We start from the raw sequence: 27,273 nt of genomic DNA, 5'->3' as shown, positions 1-27,273 counted from the left end.
ACCGTATTTTTCGCTCCATAAGACACAGTTTTTTCCTCCTAAAAAGTAAGGGGAAATGCGAGTGCGTCTTATGGAGCTATCCAATCACTGAACGTCACTTTCAATCCCTTATTTGCATATGTGGACCTGAGCGAAAACTATCTACAGTATCCCCCTGGTGGCCCAAAGTGAGAACTTCAGTACATAACAAAAAGCCCCATTTTTTTTAGAATTCAAACTCAGCTCAAGGGAGAAAGGGGAACAGCCACTCACCAGGAAATCGCTGGGAAAACAAGCAGCCTCACTGAGTAAACTCCATCTTCTGTTCTGCAAATCGTGCAACAATGGAGGATGGGGCAGGATTCTGCTTTACTAATGCTAAGGAAAGGGACCCAGAGATCGACTGCGATCTACCAAAACCTCCCAGGGTTCTACCAGTAGATAGCGATCAACCTGTTGGACACCCCTGTTTTGGGGAGTGACCATTTAAATGCATTTAACTTGAAATTTGCATACAGGCCTGACCCCTGCCAGCATCTCCAAGCTTTTATTACTCTTTGTCTCTATGTTCCCCTATACAACAACTGCAATATTAATAACTTCTATTCGTTTTGACACATTAAATGATTCCTAGAACTACAAGTGAGGCGCTCAAACTATATCCTTGTTCTTCCTGTGTGTGGCAGTTATTCTGTCTGTGGTGTTTCTTCCTCTTCTTGTAAAATGTTATGTCTATCTTGATATAGGAGCTGATCTTGGGGACGACAGAACTCACCTGGTTATGCAGTGCTTTGTGCAGTAAACTTCCCCCAGCGGGGACACAGTGAAATTCTTGCAGATGTAGAAATGTTCTTGGCCAAAGAGAAGAGCTCCTTCCAACACAATGTGTCCCTGAACGACCACCACCGATTGCCTGCATGTAATCTAAAGAGGGAAGCAGGCAGCGCATATTACCAACAAAACAGTGGCCACCATTTGAACATTCTTGAGCATTTCACAGGTGAAAAGAAGTACACTTGTCTATCACTGATTACTACGCTGTTTCTTTGCTAGCTTACCTTCCTTTGTTTTGCAATATCCTGCTACTCAAATACCATACTTTTCCGTCTACAGTGGTACCTTGGGTTACAGACGCTTCAGGTTACAGACTCCGCTAACCCAGAAATAATACCTCGGGTTAAGAACTTTGCTTCACGATGAGAACAAAAATTGCGTGGCAGCAGGAGGCCCCATTAGCTAAAGTGTTACCTCAGGTTAAGAACAGTTTAAGGTTAAGAACGGACCTCCGGAACGAATTAAGTTCTTACAGTGGTACCTCGGGTTACATACGCTTCAGGTTACATAGAACTAGTGCTTCAGGTTAAGAACTTTGCTTCAGGATGAGAACAGAAATCACGCGGTGGTGGTGCGGCAGCAGTGGGAGGCCCCATTAGCTAAAGTGTTACCTCAGGTTAAGAACAGTTTCAGGTTAAGAACGGACCTCCAGAATGAATTAAGTTCTTAACCCGAGGTACCACTGTATAAGACTAGTTTTTTCCCTTAAAAATCATGCTAAAAAGTGGGGGTAGTCTTATACATGGGTAGTGCATAGGGGCGGACGTTTGATTGGTTGCTGCCATGGCTGTCAGCAGCTATTGTGTGTGTTATTGTTTGCTGCATCAATGGGTGGCGTTGATTGGCCAACGCTGCGGCAATTGGATGGGTGATTGGCAGGTTCTGCTGGCGAGGGAACAGACGGGAGGCAGGTTTTGCGACATGTGTGGGTGAGCAATTTCCGGCATTCCCCGCTAAAAAAAAGCTCAAGAACCCGCAGTAATCCCCCCCCCCCAAAAAAGGGGGCAATCCTCCACAAAAATAGCTCAACAACTTTTTGTCATCTCCCCCCATTTTCTGATATTTCAGTCCCCAAAAATAGGGGGCATCTTACACATGGGGCGTCTTATAGACAGAAAAGCATGATACATTCAGCAACATTTCTACCTGGATAGTGATGGGATGAATTTTGTATCTGGGTATTAATGATATGTGCGCTGCAACTGGGACAGGATGAAGCTGCCCTCGTGACAATGACTGCAGCTTTCCTTGTACAGTGGTACCTTGGGTTACATACACTTCAGCTTACATATGCTTCAGGTTACACACTCCGCTAACCCAGAAATATTACCTCGGGTTAAGAACTTTGCTTCAGGATGAGAGCAGTAATCGTGCTCCGGTGGTGCGGTGGCAGCAGGAGGCCCCATTAGCTAAAGTGGTGCTTCAGGTTAAGAACAGTTTCAGGTTAAGAACGGACCTCCAGAACAAATTAAGTACTTAACCTGAGGTACCACTGTACTAGGTTGCAGGGGAGCAAGGCAAGAAAAAGGTTGGAGCTGCATGGATCCAACAGTGGGAGAGCCAAATTGGCTAGACCAGTGTGTGTGGACAGCCTCAGTTTCGCCACCCCCTGTCCCGTCCTTGCCCTAGACATAAGAGTAGAGAAGAAGAAGGCAGCCAAGTTACCACAAACATTAGGGTCTTTTGTGACTGGCAGGAACCCGCTTCCCCAAGCAAAGCAGGAACCAGTCTGTGTGGATTGTGAGACAACTCTATTGGTTGTCCTTTTAAGGCAGAGGAGACCTGGTAGATGACCACATAACGCCTAAATCAACATTGAAGAAGAGAGGCGTCCTACAAATGCTTCCTTCTCTTTGCTTAGAAAGCTGTAGATGATGTCAGTTTGCATTTCTTAGTGCAAAAAGTATGGATCTGATGTGCAGAGATCTTAACTCAAGAGGGTACTGGAAGCTTCTCTGTGTGAAAGAAGCAAGCAGAAGGTTCGTAATGTTTGGGTTATTCCTTCAGAGAAGCTGATACAGCTGGTTTAAACCGATTCTGTTATCTTTTCTGTCAAGGTCATGCTGACTATAAAAGTAAGACCAGAAGGAGCCTGGGTTTCACTTTCTCTTTCTATCTCTTTTCCTTGTGGTGTGGTGTTCTGTACATAGTTTGGTTAGTGTTAAGGTTTAGACTTATTATAAGTTATTGTAAGTTCAAGTTAAGTGCTGCAACTGGATTTCTTATGGACTGTGCCAATCCTGAATGTATTGGATTTGTGACCATTATGCTCATTTGCCTTCAGGAGCAGTAAAGCTCTGCTGGATGAAATACAATTGCCTCTGGTCTATTTTTGGGGAATCCTGCAACGTGTTTAAGTTTTTACTCTGCTAACTATACATTGGAATCTGCTCTGGATCAATATTGAGTAGAATTCCATGACAGATGAAGGAATCTCATAGGACTTTTCCAGAGCACAACTAGAACATATCTAGGGACGCGAGTAGCGCTGTGGTCTAAACCACAGAGCCTGGGCTTGCCGATCAGAAGGTTGGTGGTTCGAATCCCCGCGACAGAGTGAGCTCCCATTGCTCGGTCCCTGCTCCTGCCCAGTTCAAAAGCACGTCAAGTGCAAGTAGATAAATAGGTACCACTCCAGCGGGAAGGTAAATGGCGTTTCTGTGCGGTGCTCTGGTTCGCCAGAAGCGGTTTAGTCATGCTGGCCACATGACCTGGAAGCTGTATGCCGGCTCCCTCGGCCTATAGAGTGAGATGAGCGCCGCAACCCCAGAGTCGTTCGCGACTGGACCTAATGGTCAGGGGTACCTTTACCCTTACATTAGAACATATCTAGCACTTGAGTCCTTGGAGGACTGGAATCCTGCACAACCAACTTGGCAGTTCTCAAGCCGTATTGAATCGATTCAACTGAAGCAAAGTCTTTCCATCACTGAACACATTCACAGTCTCAATCATTCTCTCTCTCTCTCTCTCTCTCTCTCTCTCCCCCCCCCCCCCAACAAGCATCAAAGGTCGGACACAAATGAGGTAGTTTTATAAAGGTGCCCCCAGGGAAAATAGTGTTGTTACCTAATGAAGCAGCGTAGAGCCTGAAATTAACATAGATTAACTAAACTTGCCTTTTCTCAGAGCAGAACACAGAACAAGTTCATTGGTTACTAGAATAATCATTCAGTGATTCAAAGGTGACATGAAATAATTGAATAATTACCTCCAAAGATATTTCTCGGGGCAATGAGCAATGGATTGCTCAATTCACTCAGGGATGCAAAACAGAAAGGATTTAAGTGACATACGTCGGATATTAAAGACATGTCCTAATTTTGTTGGTACAAGTTTATATACAGTTTCAATATATAATTGAAAATAGGATGCTTTCAGATGGGTGGCAATTAGTATTAGCCAATCATTGCTCTGCGGTTGTAAATTCCAAGCAGAACTGAAACTGTCTTTCTACTCACTATCTGGAATATAAAAATTTTTCTATGAGTACATCCTACTATGCTCCACCCACACTGGTGGGTGTTATGTAATAGTTGTGGGTGGAGCCATTAGTAGCAGGACACACCCCTCGTGGTGTCATTTTATGAACTTGGTCAGTCTTTCAATTAGAACAAAAATGCTTTTGCAGCTGTATTTTGTTTATGAAAGAGATTTGTAGTGTTATTATACCATAAGACTATTGAGTTAATCTTGGGTAAAGAATGATATCCTCCCCGCCCCCTGCAAAAAAACCCAACATTTGCATTCATTGCCATTGTAGAAACATGGCTAATGGCAGTAGCCAGAAAGCTTTTTAAAAATGTATTTTTAAAAGTTTGACATTATGGAGATAGAGTTTTATATGTATCTTTCCTTTAAATGTACATATATAACTGGAAGAATGGGACGCGGGTGGTGCTGTGGGTTAAACCACAGAGCCTAGGACTTGCCGATCGGAAAGTCAGCGGTTCAAATCCACGCGACGGGGTGAGCTCCCATTGCTCAGTCCCTGCTCCTGCCAACCTAGCAGTTCGAAAGCGCCTCAAAGTGCAAGTAGATAAATAGGTACCACTCCGGCGGGAAGGTAAACGGCATTTCTGTGCGCTGCTCTGGATCGCCAGAAGCGGCTTAGTCATGCTAGCCACATGACCCAGAAGCTGTACGCCGGCTCCCTCGGCCAATAAAGCGAGATGAGCGCCGCAACCCCAGAGTCTGTCACGACTGGACCTAATGGTCAGGGGTCCCTTTACCTTATATAACTGGAAAAGTGCTTCAGTAGTAATTAGAAATTAAAACAAAACAGACCAACACGGCTACCTATCTGTAATTAGAAATTAATTACTGCTGGGAATAGACACTTTCAGGATCTTTATTTATGCTTATTAATTATTTTGTACTGATGTAATATGTACATAATGCCTGGTCTCAGTTAAATATTCAAGCAGTGATTCATACCAACTGAAGTTTCTGGAACATTTTTGAAGGCAGTTCCACACAAAACACTGAATGGGTTTTTATGATTTGACTGTAGCTTGGAAATAACACAATCTTAGTATATTCCTTGATCTCAACTGGGCAAACAATGTAGTTCTTATTTTCCACCCCTCCTTTAACTTTCCTGTTGAATCGGTCTCCAGATATTTTGCTTTTCTTCTGCTAATTCCTTCTGTGGGAAAGAGGGAGTTATTTTTCAACCATACACAACGGCACAGAGACCTTTCAGAGCCCCAGCATCTGAGCTATCTTAGGACCCGATCCTATGAAAATCAAGCATGTTTACGTGCGGTAAATGCATGAACACAGTTTCACTGAGAAACACAGGTTCTTTACAGTGCAAGAAGCTGATCCATTTGGTTTATCTCTTTCCTAATGCAAAAAGTCCCAAAAGTAATCACGGCAGCCAAGAATTTGCTCATCTCTGCGAAAACCCAAAGTGCGCAGTTCCACATACAACAACATTTTTACAGAATCAAAGTGTTTCAGAAGCCAGCGCAAGCAATTTGGTACGGAATAGGTGATTATCAAGGAGCAGTGCTGTGAGAGAGCTTGTTCCTGTTCTGTGGCCAGCAGACTAACTGAATTAGCATGCTAACTAAGCATATAACGGCTAATGTTACCTCCTGCAGCTTTCTAAAATTTGTATCGACTTAGCTGTTGCTAAAAGAATGCTTCTGGCATGTCTCGTGGCTTCCTGTGGAGTTACACAGAGGAACAAAGCAGTGTGGATGTTGGGTAGCAACATTACATGTGCCAAGGCAAGCAAAACCTGTCTCACTGAGGTTACACTGTTGGGAACAGCTTAATTGTGTTGTCTCGATCTACAAGAAACCTAAAGTCCAAGCAAACATATAGGCATCACTTTCAGAGGACCTTGTTTGACTGATGGACATACAGTGGTGCCTCGCAAGACGAAATTAATCCGTTCCACGAGTCTCTTCGTCTTGCGGTTTTTTCGTCTTGCGAAGCACGGCTATTAGCGGCTTAGCGGCTATTAGCGGCTTAGCGGCTTAGCGGCTATTAACGGCTTAGCGGCTATTAACGGCTTAGCTGCTTTAAGAAAAGGAAACAAACTTGCAAGAACTCGCAAGATGTTTCGTCTTGTGAAGCAAGCCCATAGGGAAATTTGTCTTGAGGAACGACTCAAAAAACGGAAAACTCTTTCGTCTTGCGCGTTTTTTGTCTTGCGAGGCATTCGTCTTGTGAGGTACCACTGTATCGGCCCGACAGTGTTCCTTAACATTTCTGAAAGGCACTGCTACAGCGACAAAATGCCATTATATAAAGTTGCAGTTAATGAAGGATATATATTGGGAGGGTAGGGAGAGGGAGGTTGTAATTTTCTCACCATCCCATGGTAAAGCTAGTAATAGGTTGTAAGAGTACATTATTAATTGCAAGCCCAATATAAACATACTGTACTGTGAACGGCTGAAGGCAGAGGGCCCAGTCTGAATGCTGACCTCAATTCTTATGCATGGAAAACTAGCTCATCAAAGAGGACACAAGGTTTCAGTACTTCTCCCTAGCATCTAACTTTCTATGTGCAGAGTTTTTTCATGTGGAGACACATTCAAGTCAATAGCAAATGAGCTCTTTCTTGAGCAATCGTTCTGAATCGTCTAAAGGGAAGTCATATGATCAGTGCTGGATTTACATATAAGCTAAGCAAGTCATAGCTTAGGGCCCCACTCTCTTGGGGGGCCCCCCAAAAATTGGAAAAAACCCCTGGATGTACATTTCCAAAAGTTAGGATAAAAAACAAACAAAATAAAACCTACAGAGAGCAACAGTGTTTTGTGTTGTGTAGGCTCCTATGATGTAAGTCATGGGCCCCGCCTCCTAGCCTGCTCCCTAAAATACCACTGGTTTGCTCATTTCTATATATAGGTTGGGACGCGGGTGGCGCTGTGGGTAAAACCTCAGTGCCTAGGACTTTCCGATCGTATGGTTGGCGGTTCGAATCCCCGCGGCGGGGTGAGCTCCCGTCTTTCGGTCCCAGCTCCTGCCCACCTAGCAGTTTGAAAGCACCCCTAAGTGCAAGTAGATAAATAGGTACCGCTATATAGCGGGAAGGTAAACAGCGTTTCTGTGTGCTGCGCTGGTGCTGGCTCACCAGAGCAGCTTTTTCACACTGGCCACGTGACCCGGAAGTGTCTCTGGACAGCGCTGGCTCCCGGCCTCTTAAGTGAGATGGGCGCACAACCCTAGAGTCGGACACGACTGGCCCGTACGGGCAGGGGTACCTTTACCTTTACCTTTATATATAGGACACGGGTGGCGCTGTGGGTTAAACCACAGAGCCTAAACTTGCTGATCAGAAGGTCGGCGGTTCGAATCCCCGCGACGGGGTGAGCTCCCATTGCTCGGTCCCTGCTCCTGCCAACCTAGCAGTTCGAAAGCACGTCAAAGTGCAAGTAGATAAATAGGTACCGCTCCGGTGGGAAGGTAAATGGCGTTTCCGTGTGCTGCTCTGGTTCACCAGAAGCGGCTTAGACATGCTGGCCACATGACCTGGAAGCTGTACGCCGGCTCCCTTGGCCAATAAAGCGAGATGAGCACCGCAACCCCAAAGTTGGCCACGACTGGACCTAATGGTCAGGGGTCCCTTTACCTTTACCTATATATAGGGTGCCTACATTCTGCATGGACTGGTTGCATGGCAACATGTGCAAATGGCTTTTGATACCTATTAGGGCCATAAAATACCATATAGCATATTTTCAACACAAGAAAACAGCAACAATTTGTTGTTGACAAAGGACAGCTGGACATATAAAGGGCCCCATTACCTTCAGTAGCTATGGGCCTCATCAAACCTAAATCCGGCCCTGCATATGGTGTTGCAATCAATAACAGGGCTGGGCAATATCTGGTTTTGAAAAGCTTGACATATCACCAGCTAATGATATATCACAATGTCTGAAATAAGGATGGCATTGGCTGGATTCAAGGTTTTTCCTGCATCGTGATTTTTGCATAGCCCGCACAAACACACACACACACAACATAATGCAGAATGTGGCAGCTAGACTGGTGACTGGGGGTGGCCACCGAGACCTACCATACATTGGCTCCCAGTACATTTCTGAGCACAATTCAAAGTGTTGGTGCTGACCTTTAAAGCCCTAAACAGCCTCGGCCCAGTATACCTGAAGGAGCGTCTCCACCCCCATTGTTCTACCCGGACACTCAGATCCAGCGCCGAGGGGTTTCTGGCGGTTCCCTCATTGCAAGAAGCAAAGCTACAGGGAACCAGGCAGAGGGCCTTCTCGGTAGTGGCGCCCGCCCTGTGGAACGCCCTCCCATCAGATGTCAAAGAGATAAACAACTACCTGACATTCAGAAGACATCTTAAGGCAGCCCTGTTCAGGGAAATTTTTAACGTGTGATATTTTAGTGTATTTTTGGTCTTTGTGGAATCCACCCAGAGTGGCTGGGGAAACCCAGCCAGATGGGTGGGGTACAAATAATAAATTATTATTATTATTATTATTCACAATATATTGCCAGGTCAAAAATTATGAAACTGATATGGACTTCAAACCAGTCTTGGATGATATATCAATATATCACCCAGCCCTAATCAATAACCTAAGTTTTGCAGTGCATTCCCCCACCAGTTTTTTCACCTCAAAAAGTATGTGTGGTTTTTTTCCCCTCCTGGAAGAGGGTTTGTTGTACAAGGGCATGAAATTCACTTTGTGCAACCTGAGTTTGCCGGTATATAACTGAGTAACATCCACAAACTAGCAACAATCTGAAAACAGCCTGTCTCGTGTCATCCCCCTCTATCCTTTCAAGTCCAAGTATAGAGTTATCACAAGATAACTGTTTGGTCTAGTGACAGGGGTCAGCAAACTTTTTTAGCAGGGGGCTGGTCCCCTGACCCTCAGATCTTGTGGAAGGCCAGACTATATTTTTTTTGAAGGGGGGGGGGAATGAATGAATTCCTATGCCCCACAAATAACCCAGAGATGCATTTTAAATAAAAGGTCACATGTAAAAACACACTGGTTCCCGGAACGTCCATGGGCTGGATTGAGAAGGCGATTGGGCCGGATCCAGCCCCTAGGCCATGGTCTAGTCTAAGCCTCAACAGAATCTGAGGTGCTTTCTTGTTCCACTTCTCTGCCCCAAATTACACCCCACCACCCATTTGGGAACAGTGATGTGCAAAACAAAAGTTCCCCAGAATCAACTCATGGTACCTTTTCATCCTGTACAAACTCTTGCAGGATGATTTTCCGCTCTGCACACATTTCCAAAAATTCTTCCGACTGGAAACTTTCATGCAGGGCAGGGAAGAATGTCAACTGCCCGCAATCCATCTCTCCTTCTCTTCCATTTAGCTTTTGCTCTCCTGTATCAGTAGGAAAGACAGGATCAATGGCAGAATGTTTGCAGTAAATAATAAATGGCTCAGAAATAGTTGTGTTTGCCTTGTAAACAAGCCCAACAAACTTATTAGCCACCATAGTAGCTTGCATTTCCAAGAGGGCAAGTCCCTTCTTCATGGTCAGAATTGGCAGGCTAGTATTTTTTCTTAAACGCCCTATACCAAGTGGACATTTGGAGGAAGGCTGCATTTCTAGGCTGATGGTCAGAGAAAATAGTTTCCCTTCCTTTGCAGCTAGCAGAGAAATCAAAGAAGTGGGCGCATGAGAAAGAGAGCGATCTATGAGAAAGAGAGCCAGCATGACTAAGCCGCTTCTTTTCCCTCTTCCTTCTTTTCGCTCTGGCGGGAAGGTAAACAGCGTTTCCGTACGCTGTTCTGGTTCGCCAGAAGCGGCTTAGTCATGCTGGCCACATAACCCGGAAGCTGTACGCCGGCTCCCTTGGCCAATAAAGCAAGATGAGAGCCGCAACCCCATAGTCGTCCACGACTGGACCTAATAGTCAGGGGTCCCTTTACCTTTACCTTTATTCTACCACAGCTCTCTTGCTTAGCTAGCAAACTGCACCAGGTCCTTCCAGTGGCATTTACAAGACCAGGTGTCATCTTGATCAAATAACTTGGACAAAACTTATCATATTAATTTGCTCTTTTTCATGAATTCATTTCATCGTGGCCTGGCATATTGTTGTGAAAGCATTCAAATGCCCAACACAAACAGATGTTTCGGAATCAGATTGGTGCCTGCCTGCCTGTTCTTTCCATACATTACCAGAGTTGTCTCATGGAGCTGTCAGCCCTGGAATATTACCTTGGCTTTCCTCCGGGGTTACAGGAAATGGGCTGTCATGCGGCTGATGAGCCTGAGCAGAAGAATTATGCAACTGAAATGGGGAAAAAACAGGAAGATCAACACACTTCTACATCAAACTGGAACTCTGGTCTGAGTATCCCCTTCCATGAACCGTCCAGAGTGCCCTCCATGATAAAACAGGCATGCAGTTGGCCAATCTTTCCTTTTTATTTGTCGACAGCATCTGGTACTTAAAACCCATTCCTTCTGAACATGGAGGTTCCATATAATTACTAGCACCAGCCACTGATGGGGCTTAGCACACATGGATTTATCTACTCTCATTTTGAGATCATCAGGGTTTCCCAAACTTGGGTCTCCAGCTGTTTTTGGACTACAACGCCCATCATCCCTAGCTAGCAGGACCCAGTGGTCAGGGATGATGGGGACCGTAGTCCAAAAACAGCTGGAGACAGCAGGGAAACCCTGATTTAAGTTTTATAATGAGACCATGATGGAAGCATGGAAGTCAATGAATGAAAGGAGGAAGGAGGAGGGTGGAGATTGCAGGCATGATATCATTCTCTCCCCAACAACCCATGGTTTATTGTGATGGCCTGGGATTCGGACTCGGAGGCTGAACCTGAGGAATCCCAGCCTGCACAGGAGTCCCCGCCTCCAGAACCAGCTGAGCCGGGGCTGGGGCTTGAGCCTGAAGGGTCCTCACCTGTGCTGGATCCTCAGGTGCAGGCACCAGCTGAGCCTGCTCTGGCTCCTGAGGTGATGAAGGACCCATTGCTTGCAGGTGCTCCACTCTCAGCCCCGTCAGGGGAAGCTGAGGTTGCCTCTGGGTCCGGTAACCCTCCAGCCTCTCCTGAGTTGCAGAGGCTCAGGGCAGAGAGGCGGAGGGAACTAAGTTCTCACAGGAGGAGTGCTCACCTCCAGGCCAGGAGAGGTGAGTCACCTGTGGACCGGGGCCGCCCTATGCCTCGGGGCAGATAAAAGCCAGCCAGCCCCAGTCCCAGGTTGCGGGAGCAACATTGTTGGTAGCCTGTTCCTGCCTGCACCCTGTCCTGCTCTTCTGCCAGAGTTCCTGACCCCACCTGACTCCCTGCCTTGGACCCCGCTTCAGCTTTGACGGACAGCCTCCATACCGCACCCTCGACTTCGGACTGGACTCGGACCTCGCCGCATGGTTAACCCTCGGGACCAGCACATTTATTAAGCTGATACAGAGTCCACTCTTCTGTGGCAACATCCGCCAGATGGAAGACCCCTGATAAGCCGTCCGAGCTTATTACAAGGCTTCTGGTAATATGCAAGTGAACCAAAAGAAGTACAGTGGACGCTTGGGTTGTGAACGTGATCAATGCGAGATGCATGTTCGCAACCCGCAGTGTTCGCAACCCGCGTCTGCGCACATGCGGGTTGTGAATTAGCACTTCTGCGCATGTGCAACTGCCAAAACCCGGAAGTAACCCATTCCAGTACTTCCAGGTGTTGGCAGTCCACAACCCAAAAAAACACAACCTGAAGCGGACACAACATGAGGTATGATTATACAGGCAAACCTCGGATCCCAAACACCTCTGTTTTGGAACATTTTGGCTTCCGAATGTCGAAAACCCGGAAGTATATGCTCCGGTTTTCGAACATTTTTTTGGAAGAATGTCCGACACGACTTCCACTTGAGTACAGGAAGCTCCTGCAACCAATTGGAAGCTGTGCTTTGGCCGTTGAACATTTTGGAAACTGAATAGGCTTCCGGAACAGATTACATTCAACAACCGAGGTTTGACTGCAGGTGCCAACGTTCTAGAGGGAAGAGCTGCCCCTCATGATTAGTCTTACAAGACCATTACTGATGGAAGATAATTCCCACTTGTTTCCCCCAAGGCATGTCACCTTGTTCCTTGTTGACACAGCTGTATGATAGGTGACTCTGAGCCAAACCCTCTTCCTCATCCGCGAAGGGCCTTCGCATCCATCCAGAATCCACCTTGAAGCAGAAGGGGCTAAGGCAGACGCCCATGGTCCTCCTCTCTGAACCAGCTGCTCCTCAAGGTCTGCCCAGGCTTTTGCAGATTTGTTGTACCCACACATTAACCTCTGCAAAGAGAGACTCAAAACAATCAAAACTCAGCTTGATTTTCTTACATTTATTCAGAGATTTCATCGGGCTGCTGAAGTGGGAGACCTTTACCACGGGAACCTAGGCTACGAGAAGCAGGAAAGTTTGTATGCCGTACATATGTAATAATTAATAACATAACATAATTTGAGCAGCTTCCAACACATATAAAAGCATAACAAAACATCAAACATTAAAAACTTCCCGTTAAAGGGCTGCCTTCAGGTGCCTTCTAAAAGTTATGTAGTTCTTTCTCTCCTTGACATTAAATGGGAGGGTGTTTCACAGGGCAGGGGCCACTACTGAGAAGGCCCTCTGCCTGGTTCCCTGTAGTTTCACTTCTTGCAGTGAGGGAACTGCCAGAAAGCCATAGGTTTCCGGGCTGAACAATGGGGGTAAAGATGTTCCTTCAGGTACACTGGGAGAGCACCTCCCTATCTCAGATTTCTCTCCTACACTTCATGTCCCCCCAAATATGGAACTGGTGCAGTTTCCCTGCACTATACAGGAATGTTTCAGGAGGTAGAAAACAGGACCCCTTCCCCACTATTAAGATTTCGCTGCCCCTTGCTCCAGACGTTAGGTTCAGGTTTGAGGTCACAACCCTGAAACCTCCAGTTGTACAAGAAGTTGCCTTAGATAAAGTCACACGATTTGTCCGTCAGTCTGCTTGGACTTTCAGCAGCTTTTTTAAGGCTCAAGCACCTTAAAAAAACAACACCAACCACTGTTTGTAACAACCATTTACATTTCATTGAGAGTTTTTGTATTAAATTGTTTTGCCGCACCACTATCATCTTCAGTTTATTGCGAGCAATCAAATTATTACAATCAGCAGAGGAAAACCCAATAATTCTATATTTTTTTTAAAAAAATAATGCATCCATATGGTGTTTTTCTAGTAAATGTATTAAATGAAAAAAGAGTCGTCGATTAATGGCTTGTCAATCACAATTAATGTAGCCATTCCTATCAACTATTATATGTTCCTATGTAGAATATTTCGTTGGAAAAATCACATACTTACTGCACTTAAAAGGGAAAAAAAAACCATTCCTTTCCCACCAAGCAGGGGAGTGTGTGAGCAGTACTTGGTCCAAATTCTAATCTACTCACTGATGCAAATAGAGGTAAGAAAACCAACATAGCTGCCCTTATCCCATTTTGGGTGTAAAAAAGCACGTACAGTTAGGTCTGCCAAATGAAGCCTGCAAAGGAGTCCTTTTCATTACGCTGTAGTATGAATGGAAAAGAAACTGCTTTCCATTTTAATGCCTACCTACCTAAAACACACTTCTCAAACCAGTAGGGAAAATGAAGTGCGACACCCCTTGAAATTTTGCACTTCCGAGAATGTTTTGATCCAGCAACAAAAGTGTTATATATTAGGGGAAGCACACACAAAAAATGTGCATAGCACTGAAAATGCATTTCAGCGGCAATTGCTAGCAAAAAACACATATATAAAAATTTCTGTAACAATCTTAAAATAATGTTTGCAAGGTGATGTGGAAATGGGACAAACTGAACTTAAGGATGGAAAAAACTCTTTTGTCAACAGCATTGGGGGCAGGGGAGATCACCAGACAGAGAAACTGAGGGAAACTGATAGATTTTCACCCTTCACTAATCTGCAGAGATCAGCCCTTGCTTCCGCTTTTTATTCAACTAAACATCAGACCAATGACACCTGCACTTCCAAGTCCATGTTGCTCAGCAATGCTTCATGGGCTCCCAAAACTCAGTGATGTTCTGCTGCTCTTGATGTTTTGCATTTAGGTTGCCCAAAAAACTGCAAATGTACCAATGCTATGTTCAAAACACCACAACTCCCTTGCTGGATAGTAGCCCATGTGCCCAACCCTCATTTGGCTAGGAGCAGAAAAATGAGGCTGGGGCTTCTTACCTCAGCATGGTCCTTGCACAAAAGCGCATACAGTTCTTGACCGTTTCTCCGGTATTCTTCCAAGTCCTGATGAAAGAGTAAGGAGATGTTACAAAGTGGTTTGTGAATGCTGTTCCATATTTGGCTCAGCCCTAAATTGAAATGCACAAACCACAACCTGTGAAAAAACCAAAAGCTTCTGGAACATAGTATATGATGAGCTTAAAAAAATGTTGAAGTATAACTTTATGAAAAATACAGAAGCTTTTCTACTAGGGATAACGGACACAGGCATAGCAAGAGAAGATCAGAAAATATTCCTCTATGCCACAGGAGCAGCAAGGATCCCAACTGCTAAAAACTGGAAAAAAGAAACTGTGCCAACAAAAAAGGAATGGCAAGACAGACTGTTAGAGTATATTGAACTGGCTAGATTAACAGAGGCAACGAGAGATCACACTAGACAAGAGTTCCAAAAAGCATGGGGGAAATGCAGAGAATACTTCACAAAACAGTGCCCTAAAATGCATACCTGGACTTGTTTCGATTAATATCTGCAGGAGACTTTGTGGATACTTAAGTTATAACTAGAAAAATCTTAATAATTATTCATAAAGGAAACAGCTTATAAGAAGTAAATAAGGAGGCCAGATACAGGATAAAGGAAGTCTTTTATTTGGTTGTTTGTATTGTTGTATGTTATGCTCATTGTATGTTATGTTCACGTTTAATCAGGGTGGATTTCTGTATTGGGGGGGTGGTTTATGTTACGTTGTAAATAAAAATTAAAAAAAATAAAATAAATGCACAAACCACAGATTTTAAATCAAAATCTCAGAGTTTAAATCAAGGTTGGGGGGAAGAGAGGAGTGGAGTGAGAGCTATGGGTAAAGGTTAAGGTAAAGGGACCCCTGACCATTAGGTCCATTCGTGACCGACTCTGGGGTTGCAGCGCTCATCTTGCTTTATCAGCCGAGGGAGCCAGCGTACAGTTCTCGGGTCATGTGGCCAGCATGACTAAGCCGCTTCTGGTGAACTAGAGCAGTGCATGGAAATGCCATTTACCTTCCCGCCGGAGTGGTACCTATTTATCTACTTGCACTTTGTGCTTTCAAACTGCTAGGTTGGCAGGAACAGGGACCGAGCAACGGGAGCTCACCCCGTCGCAGGGATTCGAACTGCTGACCTTCTGATCGGGGGTAGTAGGGGGGTAGTAAACTTTAATTCTTTCACAAAGTGTGTGCGCAAGGTTTTTGTGTCAGCATCACATGGATAGGTTTTCTTTCTATTCATTTACAAATTTTTATTGAAAAGGAAAAATGTTTCTCCTGTCACAAGCAACCTGTCAGTGTTAAGTTCACATGGCTGTTTATATAAATGCATGCATTTATTTGCTTCACCAATTGCTTGGCCAATACCCACTTAGACTTACAGATACTGGTTTTGTATGCATCTAATATATACTGTGGGATGCGGGTGGTGCTGTGGGTTAAAATCAGAGCCTAGGACTTGCCAATCAGAAGGTCGGCGGTTCAAATCCCCGTGACGGGGTGAGCTCCCGTTGCTCGGTCCCTGCTCCTGCCAACCTAGCAGTTCGAAAGCACGTCAAAGTGCAAGTAGATAAATAGGTACCACTCCAGCGGGAAGGTAAGCAGTGTTTCCGTGCGCTGCTCTGGTTCGCCAGAAGCGGCTTAGTCATGCTGGCCACATGACCTGGAAAAACAGGCTCCCTTGGCCTGTAAAGCGAGATGAGCGCCGCAACCCCAGAGTCATTTGCGACTGGACTTAACTGTCAGGGGTCCTTTACCTTTACCTTTTTTTTTTTAGGAAATTCATTCCGGGAGGAAATAATGTAACCTTTCTGTGGAAAAAAAAAATATTACGACCCAGCATATTTGAATAAAATTAATTTTACTTTTAAAATGTTTAACTTTCTTTTGGAAAGAATGTTGATGTTTGATGTTGTCAAAAAGATAGATGGGCAGGCAGGCAGGCATAGATATATATTGCTTTGATTTAAGAAATAAAATAAGTTACCCCCACAAAAAAGTAAGAAACCCTTGTAAACCACTGTAAGCTCCTCCCCTCAAGTTAAAAAGGGGGAATAAGAATCTACCACCAGCCCCACGGTAAACCAGCCCCCTTCTCCCTGTTCACCTGAATGTCCCCCTTAAAAAGATAAAAAGGGCAGCCCTATATTACTCTAGTTTTACTAAAATATTCCATGTTATTACATCCTTTTTATGTTTTATCATATTTCAAATGTGTTATTCTTTATTGATTTCTGTAATGGCCTCTGGCTAGACAAAGGCTGGTTGATTGGATTTACTGATGCTAAACTACAATGTGCATTCTAAATGCCTGCATGGCCTTTATCGCTGTTTTAAAGTTATTATTGTGAATGGGCGAAATTTTGGCAAACAGAAAGGTGGGGGGGGAGGAATTAAATATTATAGAGCTGCATATGGTGTCCCCTTTAATTCTCCCCAACTTTCCTAGCTTTGCAAATTTAATTATTTATTACATTTCTTTGCCGCTTTATACAAAAGAAGTCTCAAAGCGACCTAACAATATAATTTAATAATCATATTTTATAATAACCTGGCAAATACAGAGGCAAAGAGTGCCCATAGTTCTGCCTCCCGTGAAGGCTGGGCAAGCTGAGAGGGGCTCACAAAGCCACTTCCGACCTCAGGAGGAGGTGGTGTCGCAGGCTTCACGCCCCCAACACGCGCGCGAAGGCTGGCTTCCAGCCCCCGCGTGATCAGAGGAATCCTTGGGCCGTGTCATCCCCTGAGCCAGCCAATCATCCCTGACCACTGATCCTGTTAGCTAGGGATGATGAGTGTTGTAGTCCAACAACAGCTGGAGGGCCAAGTTTGGCCATCACTGCTCTACAGTTCTATGATTCTGGAAGGTTATGGTTCTCAATCACCATCTCCTCCCCCAAAATGGACAAACTCCATTCTGGTTAACTCTAATTGAGATGAATAGGATCTGTGCATGGTCTGAACTATGCCCTAGAGTGGCCCTTGAGTCAGCCAATGTTGTCGGACCACAACTCCCATCATCCATAGCTAGCAGGAGCAGTGGTCAGGGATGATGGGAGTTGTAGTCCAACAATATCCAGGGACTCACAGTTGACAAAGGCTGTCCTTTTTATTTTGGCGAGGCTTCCAGCCAACAAGAGATGCTTCATTATACTCAGCCTAGCTTTGATGGCTTGTTAATTAACACCGAGTCATTTCAAGAAAAGAGGAAACTTTAGGAATGTTCAGGGGTGCAGAAGAGGATATATAGTTTATTATTATCCTTCCTAACTTGCACTAGCAAGTTCCTTTACTTAGCAGAGTTTACATTCCCCTTCTCATGCACAGCAGATAACTGGTTGCAGGCTCGTGTGAGCCTCTCACTATTATACAATTCAATCTGTCTCAGACTGAATTGTACGTTCCTGGTAAGTTCCCTTGAATACCTCTTAAAAAGAATAAAGAAGCCACAATCTTATTTAAAGATGATAAAATTAGTTTACTCACATCAGTTCACAGTTGGATTCCTGAAAGCAGACTTAGTTACAAATATGTACATCTGGATCTACCCCGTATGGGGGAATAATCCCAGTGCTTCTGCTAGCTGAGAAGCTAACAGAACAGTCCTAGCAAAAAGCTGGTCAAATGAAGAAGGAAGTCAAAAAGAGAGGAGGGTGTGCTGCGTGACTCATCCTTGTGTTACCTGTCAGGTTAGGCCACGCCCACCTTCTATCACATGCAAAAGGAAGGATGCTCCAGCCAGGAGGAACAGGAAGTTTCGACTGGCTGGACCAAACATTCCCCCACATTACAATGAATGTTGTACTTGACTGCCTCTCATGGATCACATCCCACAGAAACAAGTTTATTCTAGAGCAAGCTTGGTCAAATTGCCTCAGAATGCTGGTCAGGCTTTATCATCCTGTAGCCCTTACATGCCAGAGGCATGGCAATTCTTCACAACAAACTGTCCTGCTTCTGCTTCGTTTGGGCTCTTAAGTTAATGTGCTACAAGATCTATGGGATCCCAGTTGACACTGGCCAGCATCCAGCTCTGTGCCTGCACTTGAACAGCAACTCCTCTCCAGGAAGCAAACTGTAAAGCACTGATGGAAGCCATCAGAGTTTGTTTGCTTGAAGCATCATTAAGCTCGTAATCATGGCTGCGGCCTCACAAAACTATTACATAACTCATACCCAACTCCCATAAAGGCTGACCTAGAAAGCGGAAGAATCCCTCACCAAGGGACTGGGCCAGCAGGCAGAAGTCAATGAGCCAGGAGTCTCCTTCACGGCTTAGCTCTGCACGTAAACCCTCTCTACCGATCAACATACATACACAAAGCTATATGGCAGCCACTTCCCTGCAGTGGGATCCTATTCGGCTGGAGACTGTGGGAAACACTCAGATATGTTTAAGGATTGGTAGTTTAAGGCAGCTACTAGAAAAAGCAATGCTGGTACAGTGGTACCTCGGGATACATACTCTTCAGGTTACATACTCTTCAGGTTACACACTCCGCTAACCCAGAAATAGTGCTTCAGGTTAAGAACTTTGCTTCAGGATAAGAACAGAAATTGGGCTCCGGCGGTGCGGCAGCAGCAGGAGGCCCCATTAGCTAAAGTGGTGCTTCAGCTTAAGAACAGTTTCAGGTTAAGTACGGACCTCTGGAACGAATTAAGTACTTAACCCGAGGTACCACTGTATACCGTATTTTTCGCTCTATAAGACACACTTTTCCCCTACTAAAAAGTAAGGGGAAATGTGTGTGCGTCTTATGGAGCAAATGCAGGCTGCACAGCTATCCCAGAAGCCAGGAACACTCCCCCTGGCCTGAAGATGCTTCGTGCGGCTATCCCTGAAGCCAGGAGAGCGAGAGGGATCGGTGCTTTCGCTGCGCAGCGATCCCTCTTGCTGTTCTGACTTCGCTTCGCAGGAGAGGTGCTGCACAGAGAGGGAAAGCTGTGCAGCGCCCCTTCAGCGAAGCAGGAGGAGAAATGGAAGGGGCAGAGAGGGAGAGAGTATTTTTTTTCTTGTTCTCTTCCTCTAAAATTAGGTGAGTCTTATGGTCGGGTGTGTCTTATACAGCAAAAAATACGGTATTTCCTTTACCAGGAAGGAATCCCAAGAGATAGGGAATGGATGGCATTTTTAGGAGAGGGCAAATTAGGTAGCCGATGGTCTTGTGTGGAAGCAAGCAGAGGTGGATCTGCTATGAAACTAATGGAGCTTTAGTTCCAGGGTCTATAATCCTGGGCCCCAGAAACAATTTTATCAGACCCTTCAAATGTCCCTGTTTTCCAGGGACAGTCCCAGATTTCCAGAAGCCATCCTGGTTTCTGATTTGATCCCAGAATGTCCCACTTTTCCTTTAGGACACCCCTATTTTCATCAGGGACACGGGTGGCGCTGTGGGTAAAACCTCAGCGCCTAGGACTTGCCAATCGTCAGGTCGGCGGTTCAAATCCCCGTGACGGGGTGAGCTCCCGTTGCTCGGTCCCAGTGCCTGCCCACCTAGCAGTTCGAAAGCACCCTTAAGTGCAAGTAGATAAATAGGGACCGCTTACTAGCAGGAAGGTAAACAGCCTTTCCGTGTGCTGTGCTGGCTCGCCAAATGCAGCTTCGTCACGCTGGCCACGTGACCCGGAAGTGTCTTTGGACAGCGCTGGCCCCCGGCCTCTTAAGTGAGATGGGCGCACAACCCCAGAGTCGGACACGACTGGCCCGTAAGGGCAGGAGTACCTTTACCTTTATTTTCATGAGAGAAATGTTGAAGACATTGCTTTTTTCACCCCAAATGGATCTAGTAGACCCAATTTGAGTCACACGGCTCAATCTGAGTAATTTCTTGTTTTATATATTTCAACAATCCCAACATTTGAGAGTCAGGTGCTGTAAAGGTTGTTGCAAACAACCCCACTCAGGAAGATGACAGTGTTCTGAATATGTTCAGAACTTCATATGGTTTTTAAAATACAGTTGTACCATGGAAGTTGAACGGAATCCGTTCCAGAAGTCCGTTCGACTTCCAAAACATTCGGAAACCAAAGCACAGCTTCTGATTGGCTGCAGGAAGCTCCTGCAACCAATCGGAAGCCGGTGAAGCCACATTGGATGTTCAGGTTCCAAAGAACATTTGCAAATCGGAACAATCACTTCCAGGTTTGCAGCGTTCAGGAGCCAAAACGTCTGAGTACAACGGCGTTTGGGATCCAAGATACAACTGTATCTTGTAATTCACATCCTATCATTTACGTTGGTATACAATTTGTTGTTGTTTAGTTGTTAAGTCGTGTCCAACTCTTCGTGACCCCATGGACCACAGCACACCAGGCACTCCTGTCTTCCACTGCCTCCCGCAGCTTGGTCAAACTCATGCTGGTAGCTTCGAGAACACTGTCCAACCATCTCGTCCTCCGTCGTCCCCTTCTCCTTGTGCCCTCCATCTTTCCCAACATCGGGGTCTTTTCCAGGGAGTCTTCTCTTCTCATGAGGTGGCCAAAGTATTGGAGCCTCAGCTTCACGATCTGTCCTTCCAGTGAGCACTCTTAGTTAATTTCCTTCAGAATGGAGAGGTTTGATCTTCTTGCAGTCCATGGGACTCTCAAGAGTCTCCTCCAGCACCAGAATTCAAAAGCATCAATTCTTCGGCGATCAGCCTTCTTGATGGTCCAGCTCTCACTTCCATACATCACCACTGGGAAAACCATAGCTTATGGAAAACCAGTATATGATTAGTACGAATCTTTTCTAAATGAAGAAGTAATGATTATAATAAAAGTAGTTTCACACACCCACCCCGTGTGATTATGCAGCTTTGTTACTTCAATGGTTTTTAAGCTGTTCTCCGTAATGGCTGAATGCAAAAGAGAAGATCTCCTTTCTTTTTGCTTCTTGGGGACAGTCACAGAACGAGCGGTTCTGTTTTTGCACTTTCATTAAACATCTCATTCTCACTGCCGCTCATAATAGGGATCAAATGCTCATTTTGTGTTTCAACAGACTGCAGCTCCAACCATTAGGGCGTCTCATGTAAACTCAGCGCCTTAACCCTCTAGGAGGCTAATGCACATTGCCAACTGCACTGAACCCCCACATGGTTGGGGAATAGCAAGCCAAATGAAAATCCTTGTTTCTCTACCCCATCTTCCTCCCCCCCCCTTCCAACCAGCTACACTTAGGAAGCAGCAACTGCTGTGAAGAGAAACCACAGTTGCGGAGCCTCAATGTGACCTTGTGGCGAAGCACGTCATGGAATATCACACAGAGAAATGAATAGAAGACAATCAGAGCACAGGCTGGGCATTCCGAAGATCGGCTGTGGATGGTAGACAGTGGAGAAAGGGGCCGTATCTGCTCTTGCACAATTCCCATTCAGTGAGAGTTGGTGCAAGAGAACTTTGTGATAAATTGCAGGCAATATACCATATTTTTCGCCCTATAGGACGCACTTTTTCCCCTCAAAAAATGAAGGGGAAATGCGTGTGCGTCCTATGGGGCGAATGCAGGCTTTCGCTGAAGCCTGGAGAGCGAGAGGCGTCGGTGCACACAGACCCCTCTTGCTCTCCAGGCTTCGTGGACCTCTCCGCAAGCGGCGGGAGCGCTCCCGCTGCTTGCGGAGAGGTGCCTGCATGCGGAAGCCTGGGCGTGCTGAGCTCAGCGCGTCCAGGCTTTGCGGACCTCTCCGCAAGCAGCGGGAGTGCTCCCGCTGCTTGCGGAGAGGTGCCTGATGTCAGCATCGCCCTTGAGCCAGTGTACCAACTGGACTCATGCACTACAGCCCCGACTGGGCTAGGCGAGCTGGGTAGCACTGCCAGAGACCTCCTTTCCCACAGGAACAGGTCACAGTGCTGTGGACTCACAGCTTGGAGCTGAGAGCACCGGATTCACTGTCTCAATAATACAGTCGTTGCGCAGCAGCGTTTTGCAGAGTCTTGCAGAGTATAAACCACTCGGAGAGCAGCTCTGTAAAATATCTTCCTTTTATTCTGTAACTACAACTATGATACAAAACTATATACAGAGCTACAAATTCTAAGCATAAATCAATGCTATACTCTGAGTGCCTGCAGCTGCTCTTAGCAGCAATCTTATCTATAAACACGATCTCTTGCACTCTCTCTGCGACACACTGACTGACTCTCTCTCTCACACAGACTAAACTCACTTGACTAATTAAGTAGAGAGCAGTACATTGCTCCTCCTCTCTGTAGAGTCAGCAGAGACCTCAGGAGATTCTTGGGTATGGGAGGGGTGAGCTCAGCGCGTCCAGGCTTCGCGGACCTCTCTGCAAGCGGCGGGAGCGCTCCCGCTGCTTGCGGAGAGGTGCCTGCATGCGGAAGCCTGGGCGCGCTGAGCTCAGCGCGTCCAGGCTTCGCGGACCTCTCCGCAAGCGGCGGGAGCCAGCCCTGGGCTCCCACGGCTTGCAGAGAGCTGCCTGTTTGGGGACTGGGGTCGGGGGAAGCTCAGGCCTCCCCCACCCCAGCCCCGCGCCTGGGGGGGGAATAATTTTTTCCCTTTATTTCCCCCCCAAAAAACTAGGTGCGCCTTATGGGACGGTGCGTCCTATAGGGCGAAAAATATGGTAAATGCATAGCTGCATGAGATGACATATGAGAGCGCTTGGACTAAAATTGTCAGCCAAAAGCTTTACTTTTCTGGTTTATCACCATAACAGTTATTAACACTGGGCTTCAGTAAAGCAAATAATTTAATTAGACAGCACCTATATGATACTGAAGGGACGTGGGTGGCTGCTGTGGTCTAAACCACTGAGCTTCTTGGGCTTGCCGATCAGAAGGTCGGCTGTTCGAATCCCCGCGATGGGGTGAGCTCCTGTTGCTCTGTTCCAGCTCCTGCCAACCTAGTATTTTGAATGCACACTAAAAGTGCAAGTAGATAAATAGGTACCACTCCGGCAGGAAGGTAAATGGCGTTTCCGTGCACTACTCTGGTGTCAGTGTTCAGTTGCTCCAGAAGTGGCTTAGTCATGCTGGCTACAGGATCTGGAAAGCTGTCTGTGGAAAACCCCGGCTCACTCTAAAGTGAGATGAGTACTGCAACCCCAGAGTCATCTGCGACTGGACTTAACTGTCAGGGGTCCTTTACCTATGATACTGAACGACAGAACAATTTGACCACAATAAGGAAATTTTGTCCATGGTATGATTATTTTCCACCTAGTCATTTTGACACTTTGGCACCCTGTTTGCAAAATTAAACAATTCCAAAATACAGGCGTGCTTTCACCTTCGCAAGATTGAATATGCTGCCTTCGGCTGTCCTTGAGGGTCGATTTCAAAAAATTCCACTGGGAAAATGGTCATGGCCTTTCGGAGATGGCAGTATTGAGCCCACTCTTGAGCTTGAACTCTTTATAAAGATTTGAGGTTATTGCCCCTCTATTATTGTCCATGTTGGGTTGCTCAACCATTGCTACTGTGTTCTTTCTTCTAGCAGATCAAGGTGACCAAGTGACAGCAAAAACTGCAAGGTTTTTAGTGGGGGCAATTAGAACAAGATCTGCTATTTGATTGTTGATGTAAACCCCCCAAAAGTATTTTCTACAGTTAAGTTTTTACCTCTATCTTCAGTACCTTTTATTTTATTGCTATAGCTAGCGGCTGATGCAAATAAAGATTCTTCTGATTCTGTTTCATTTGATGGTATAAGATTCAAGGCCTCCCTCAGAAACAAGAACCTCAAAGCCAAAGTCATATTACAAAATGTCTAGGTAACATGTTGCTAGACCAACATATATGTACCTGCGGTCTCTCTGTGTGAGCAATGGTGTCGCAAATTAACATATATTTCAGTAATACAAACCAGAGGCAGTTTCCTGGACTCACAAAACCCACCCAGATCAGGAAAAAAGGTAAAGGTAAAGGTACCCCTGCCTGTACGGGCCAGTCGTGACTGACTCTAGGGTTGCGCGCTCATCTCGCTCAAGAGGCCGGGAGCCGGTGCCGTCCGAAGACACTTCCGGGTCACGTGGCCAGCATGACGAAGCTGCAACTGGCGAGCCAGCACCAGTGCTGCACACGGAAACGCTGTTTACCTTCCCGCTATAAAGCGGTACCTATTTATCTACTTGCACTTAGGGGTTGCTTTCGAACTGCTAGGTGGGTTGGAGCTGGGACCGAACGACGGGAGCTCACCCCGTCACAGGCATTCGAACCGCCGACCTTACGATCAGCAAGTCCTAGGCACTGAGGTTTTACCCACAGCGCCACCCGCGTCCCTGACCCAGATCAGCAGCTTCACATAATTTCCCTGCCTTTTGCTACATCACAGTGTTCTAGTTGCAAGCTAGTTATCAAAGCAGGCATTCATGTTGCAAAGGGGAAAGAGTTTAATATACATCATTAATAGCAAATTGTCTGGTTTCACTGAAGGAAAGCAAAAAAAAAAAAAGAGGGTTGCCATGAGCAGTTTTGAAATGAATTTCAGATTCAAAACTTCCCTTGTGTATTTAATGGCATGCTAATTTACATTTTAATTACTTAAGAAATCAAAGCATTTGTTGACAGTGGAACATAATGTCAGCTTCATAGTGCACTGTTGGTAGATGCTTAATGAACTTAATTAGATAATTAGTGATGTTAATTATCCTTCTATTATGAAGATAAAGATGTTACACAAATGATGCACAGAAATATAATTATATGTTTGCTTGTTTGGCTCTTGAAAGAATGGAAATAGCAGACCAAACATAATGGTAAGAGAAAGTCTCCGAAGAGATTTTGACATGTACCGCCTGCTTGCTTTAGCTGCTACGGAAACCCCATGTCTGGAAAGGGCTTTGTGCAATTCAGCTTGGTAGACCGTTCCTTAACACAACATGAACAGCAGAGCAATCCTAAAAAGGTAAAGGACCCCTGACAGTTAAGTCCAGTCAAGAACGACTCTGGGGTTGCGGCGCTCATCTCGCTTTACAGGCCGAGGGAGCCGATGTTTGTCCACAGACAGTTTTTCTGGGTCATGTGACTAGCAGGACTAAGCCGCTTCTGGCGAAACCAGAGCAGCGCACGGAAATGCCGTTTTACCTTCCTGCTGGAGCGGTACCTATTTATCTACTTGCCCTTTTCTTTGGTGTGCTTTCAAACTGCTAGGTTGGCAGGAGCAGGGACCGAGCAACGGGAGCTCACCCTGTCACGGGGATTCGAACTGCCTTCCTATCGGCAAGCCCAAGAGGCTTAGTGGTTTAGACCACAGCACCACCTGCATCCCTTGAGCAATCCTAAGAATGTTTAATTAGATGTCTCACTGAGCTCAGTGGCATTTGCTGTCCCCTTTCTTCTGGCATAGGACACGGGTGGTGCTGTGGTCTTGCCAATCAGAAGGTTGGCGGTTCGAATCCCCGCAACGGGGTGAGCTCCCGTTGCTCGGTCCCTGCTCCTGCCAACCTAGCAGTTCGAAAGCACGTCAAAGTGCAAGTAGATAAATAGGTACCGCTCCGGCGGGAAGGTAAACGGCGTTTCCGTGCACTGCTCTGGTTCGCCAGGCGGCTTAGTCATGCTGGCTACATGACCCGGAAGCTGTACGCTGGCTCCCTCGGCCAGTAAAGCGAGATGAGCACTGCAACCCCCGAGTTGGCCACGACTGGACCTAATGGTCAGGGGTCCCTTTAGCTTTACCTTTCTTCTGGCATGATGCTGAGCATCACAGGAGTTAAGTTGTCGTATATGATCTGGCCAACAAACAACACTTCCATGTGCACAAAGAAGCATTGACTCCCCACTGAAATTTTTCAACAGATGATAGGCAGAAGCATAAGGAAAATCTTTTTTTTTTTTTATAAATATTTATTAAAGTTTTTAAATATAAATGCACAAATAATAAACGATCTTACTTCTATCACAACAATTTCATCACTTCTTTGGACTCCCTCACGTCTCCCGCTCCCATTTACATCGTTAAAATTTTTTTCCAAACAAATTATCAACTTGTTTACAATCTCATGTCCACTCATTCAAATATAATCTAGCACTTCTTCCAAAAAATTTTATATTTTCTTTAGTCTCACTTATCATCAATTTTAAATCTAGTTTAGTGGTGGCCAGTTTTTTATAATCTAGCATCCTTCTTAACATTCAACCAAATTACAATGTTTTTGTAGATACATCTTGAATTTCTCCCAGTCTTCCTCCATCTTCTCTTCTCCCAGAAGCATAAGGAAAATCAAGCCTCCTTTCCCCATGATGTCAGCTTGAATTATGGGGTGCAAGATAGGAGTACGATTACCCCCCCCACCCCACCCACATCTTGCATCAGGTCGAAGCTACGGATTAAGCGAGTTGCGCGTAGGCTTGAATTTGTGACCCCTGTGTCCCTTGGCTAGCAGGGGCAGCCTGTGTAACAGCTGTGCTGATTTGATTAACCTTTCAATAATTAGAAATAATGTTCAGGCTTCTTGTGGGCTGAAAAGTAACATTAATCTGAAATTGGGAGCTGGGGGAATCAGAGTTAGAAACAAATTTCAGGACAACCCTAATTCTAAGAGCAGTGTGCAGGTTATCAGGACCACTGCTCTATTTACTTCCTTGCTGTTGTTTAGTCGTTTAGTTGTGTCCGACGCTTCATGACCCCATGGACCAGAGCACACCAGGCACTCCTGTCTTCCACTGCCTCCCGCAGTTTGGTCAAACTCATGCTGGTAGCTTTGAGAACACTGTCCAACCATCTCGTCCTCTGTCGTCCCCTTCTCCTTGTGCCCTCCATCTTTCCCAACATCTGGGTCTTTTCCA

At 45.7% G+C, this 27,273-nt stretch overlaps 1 protein-coding gene across 1 annotated transcript in view; it reads right to left on the bottom strand.

Moving 5' to 3' along the window:
- Positions 1 to 27,273, bottom strand: part of WDFY4 (WDFY family member 4) — a 204,254-nt gene that overhangs the window by 64,185 nt on the left and 112,796 nt on the right. Inside the window, exons 40-43 of the mRNA XM_081864118.1 lie at positions 12,387 to 12,590; positions 10,500 to 10,572; positions 9,504 to 9,655; positions 755 to 903 (exon numbers count right to left, since the gene is read on the bottom strand). Coding sequence (XP_081720244.1) covers positions 755 to 903; positions 9,504 to 9,655; positions 10,500 to 10,572; positions 12,387 to 12,590 — 578 coding nt within the window. The remainder of the gene's footprint in view (positions 1 to 754; positions 904 to 9,503; positions 9,656 to 10,499; positions 10,573 to 12,386; positions 12,591 to 27,273) is intronic.

The sequence above is a fragment of the Podarcis erhardii genome, assembly GCF_964252035.2.
Source record: "Podarcis erhardii genome assembly, chromosome: 5".
Classification (NCBI taxonomy): Eukaryota; Metazoa; Chordata; class Lepidosauria; order Squamata; family Lacertidae; genus Podarcis; species Podarcis erhardii.
This window is presented reverse-complemented; position numbering and strand designations above follow the sequence as displayed.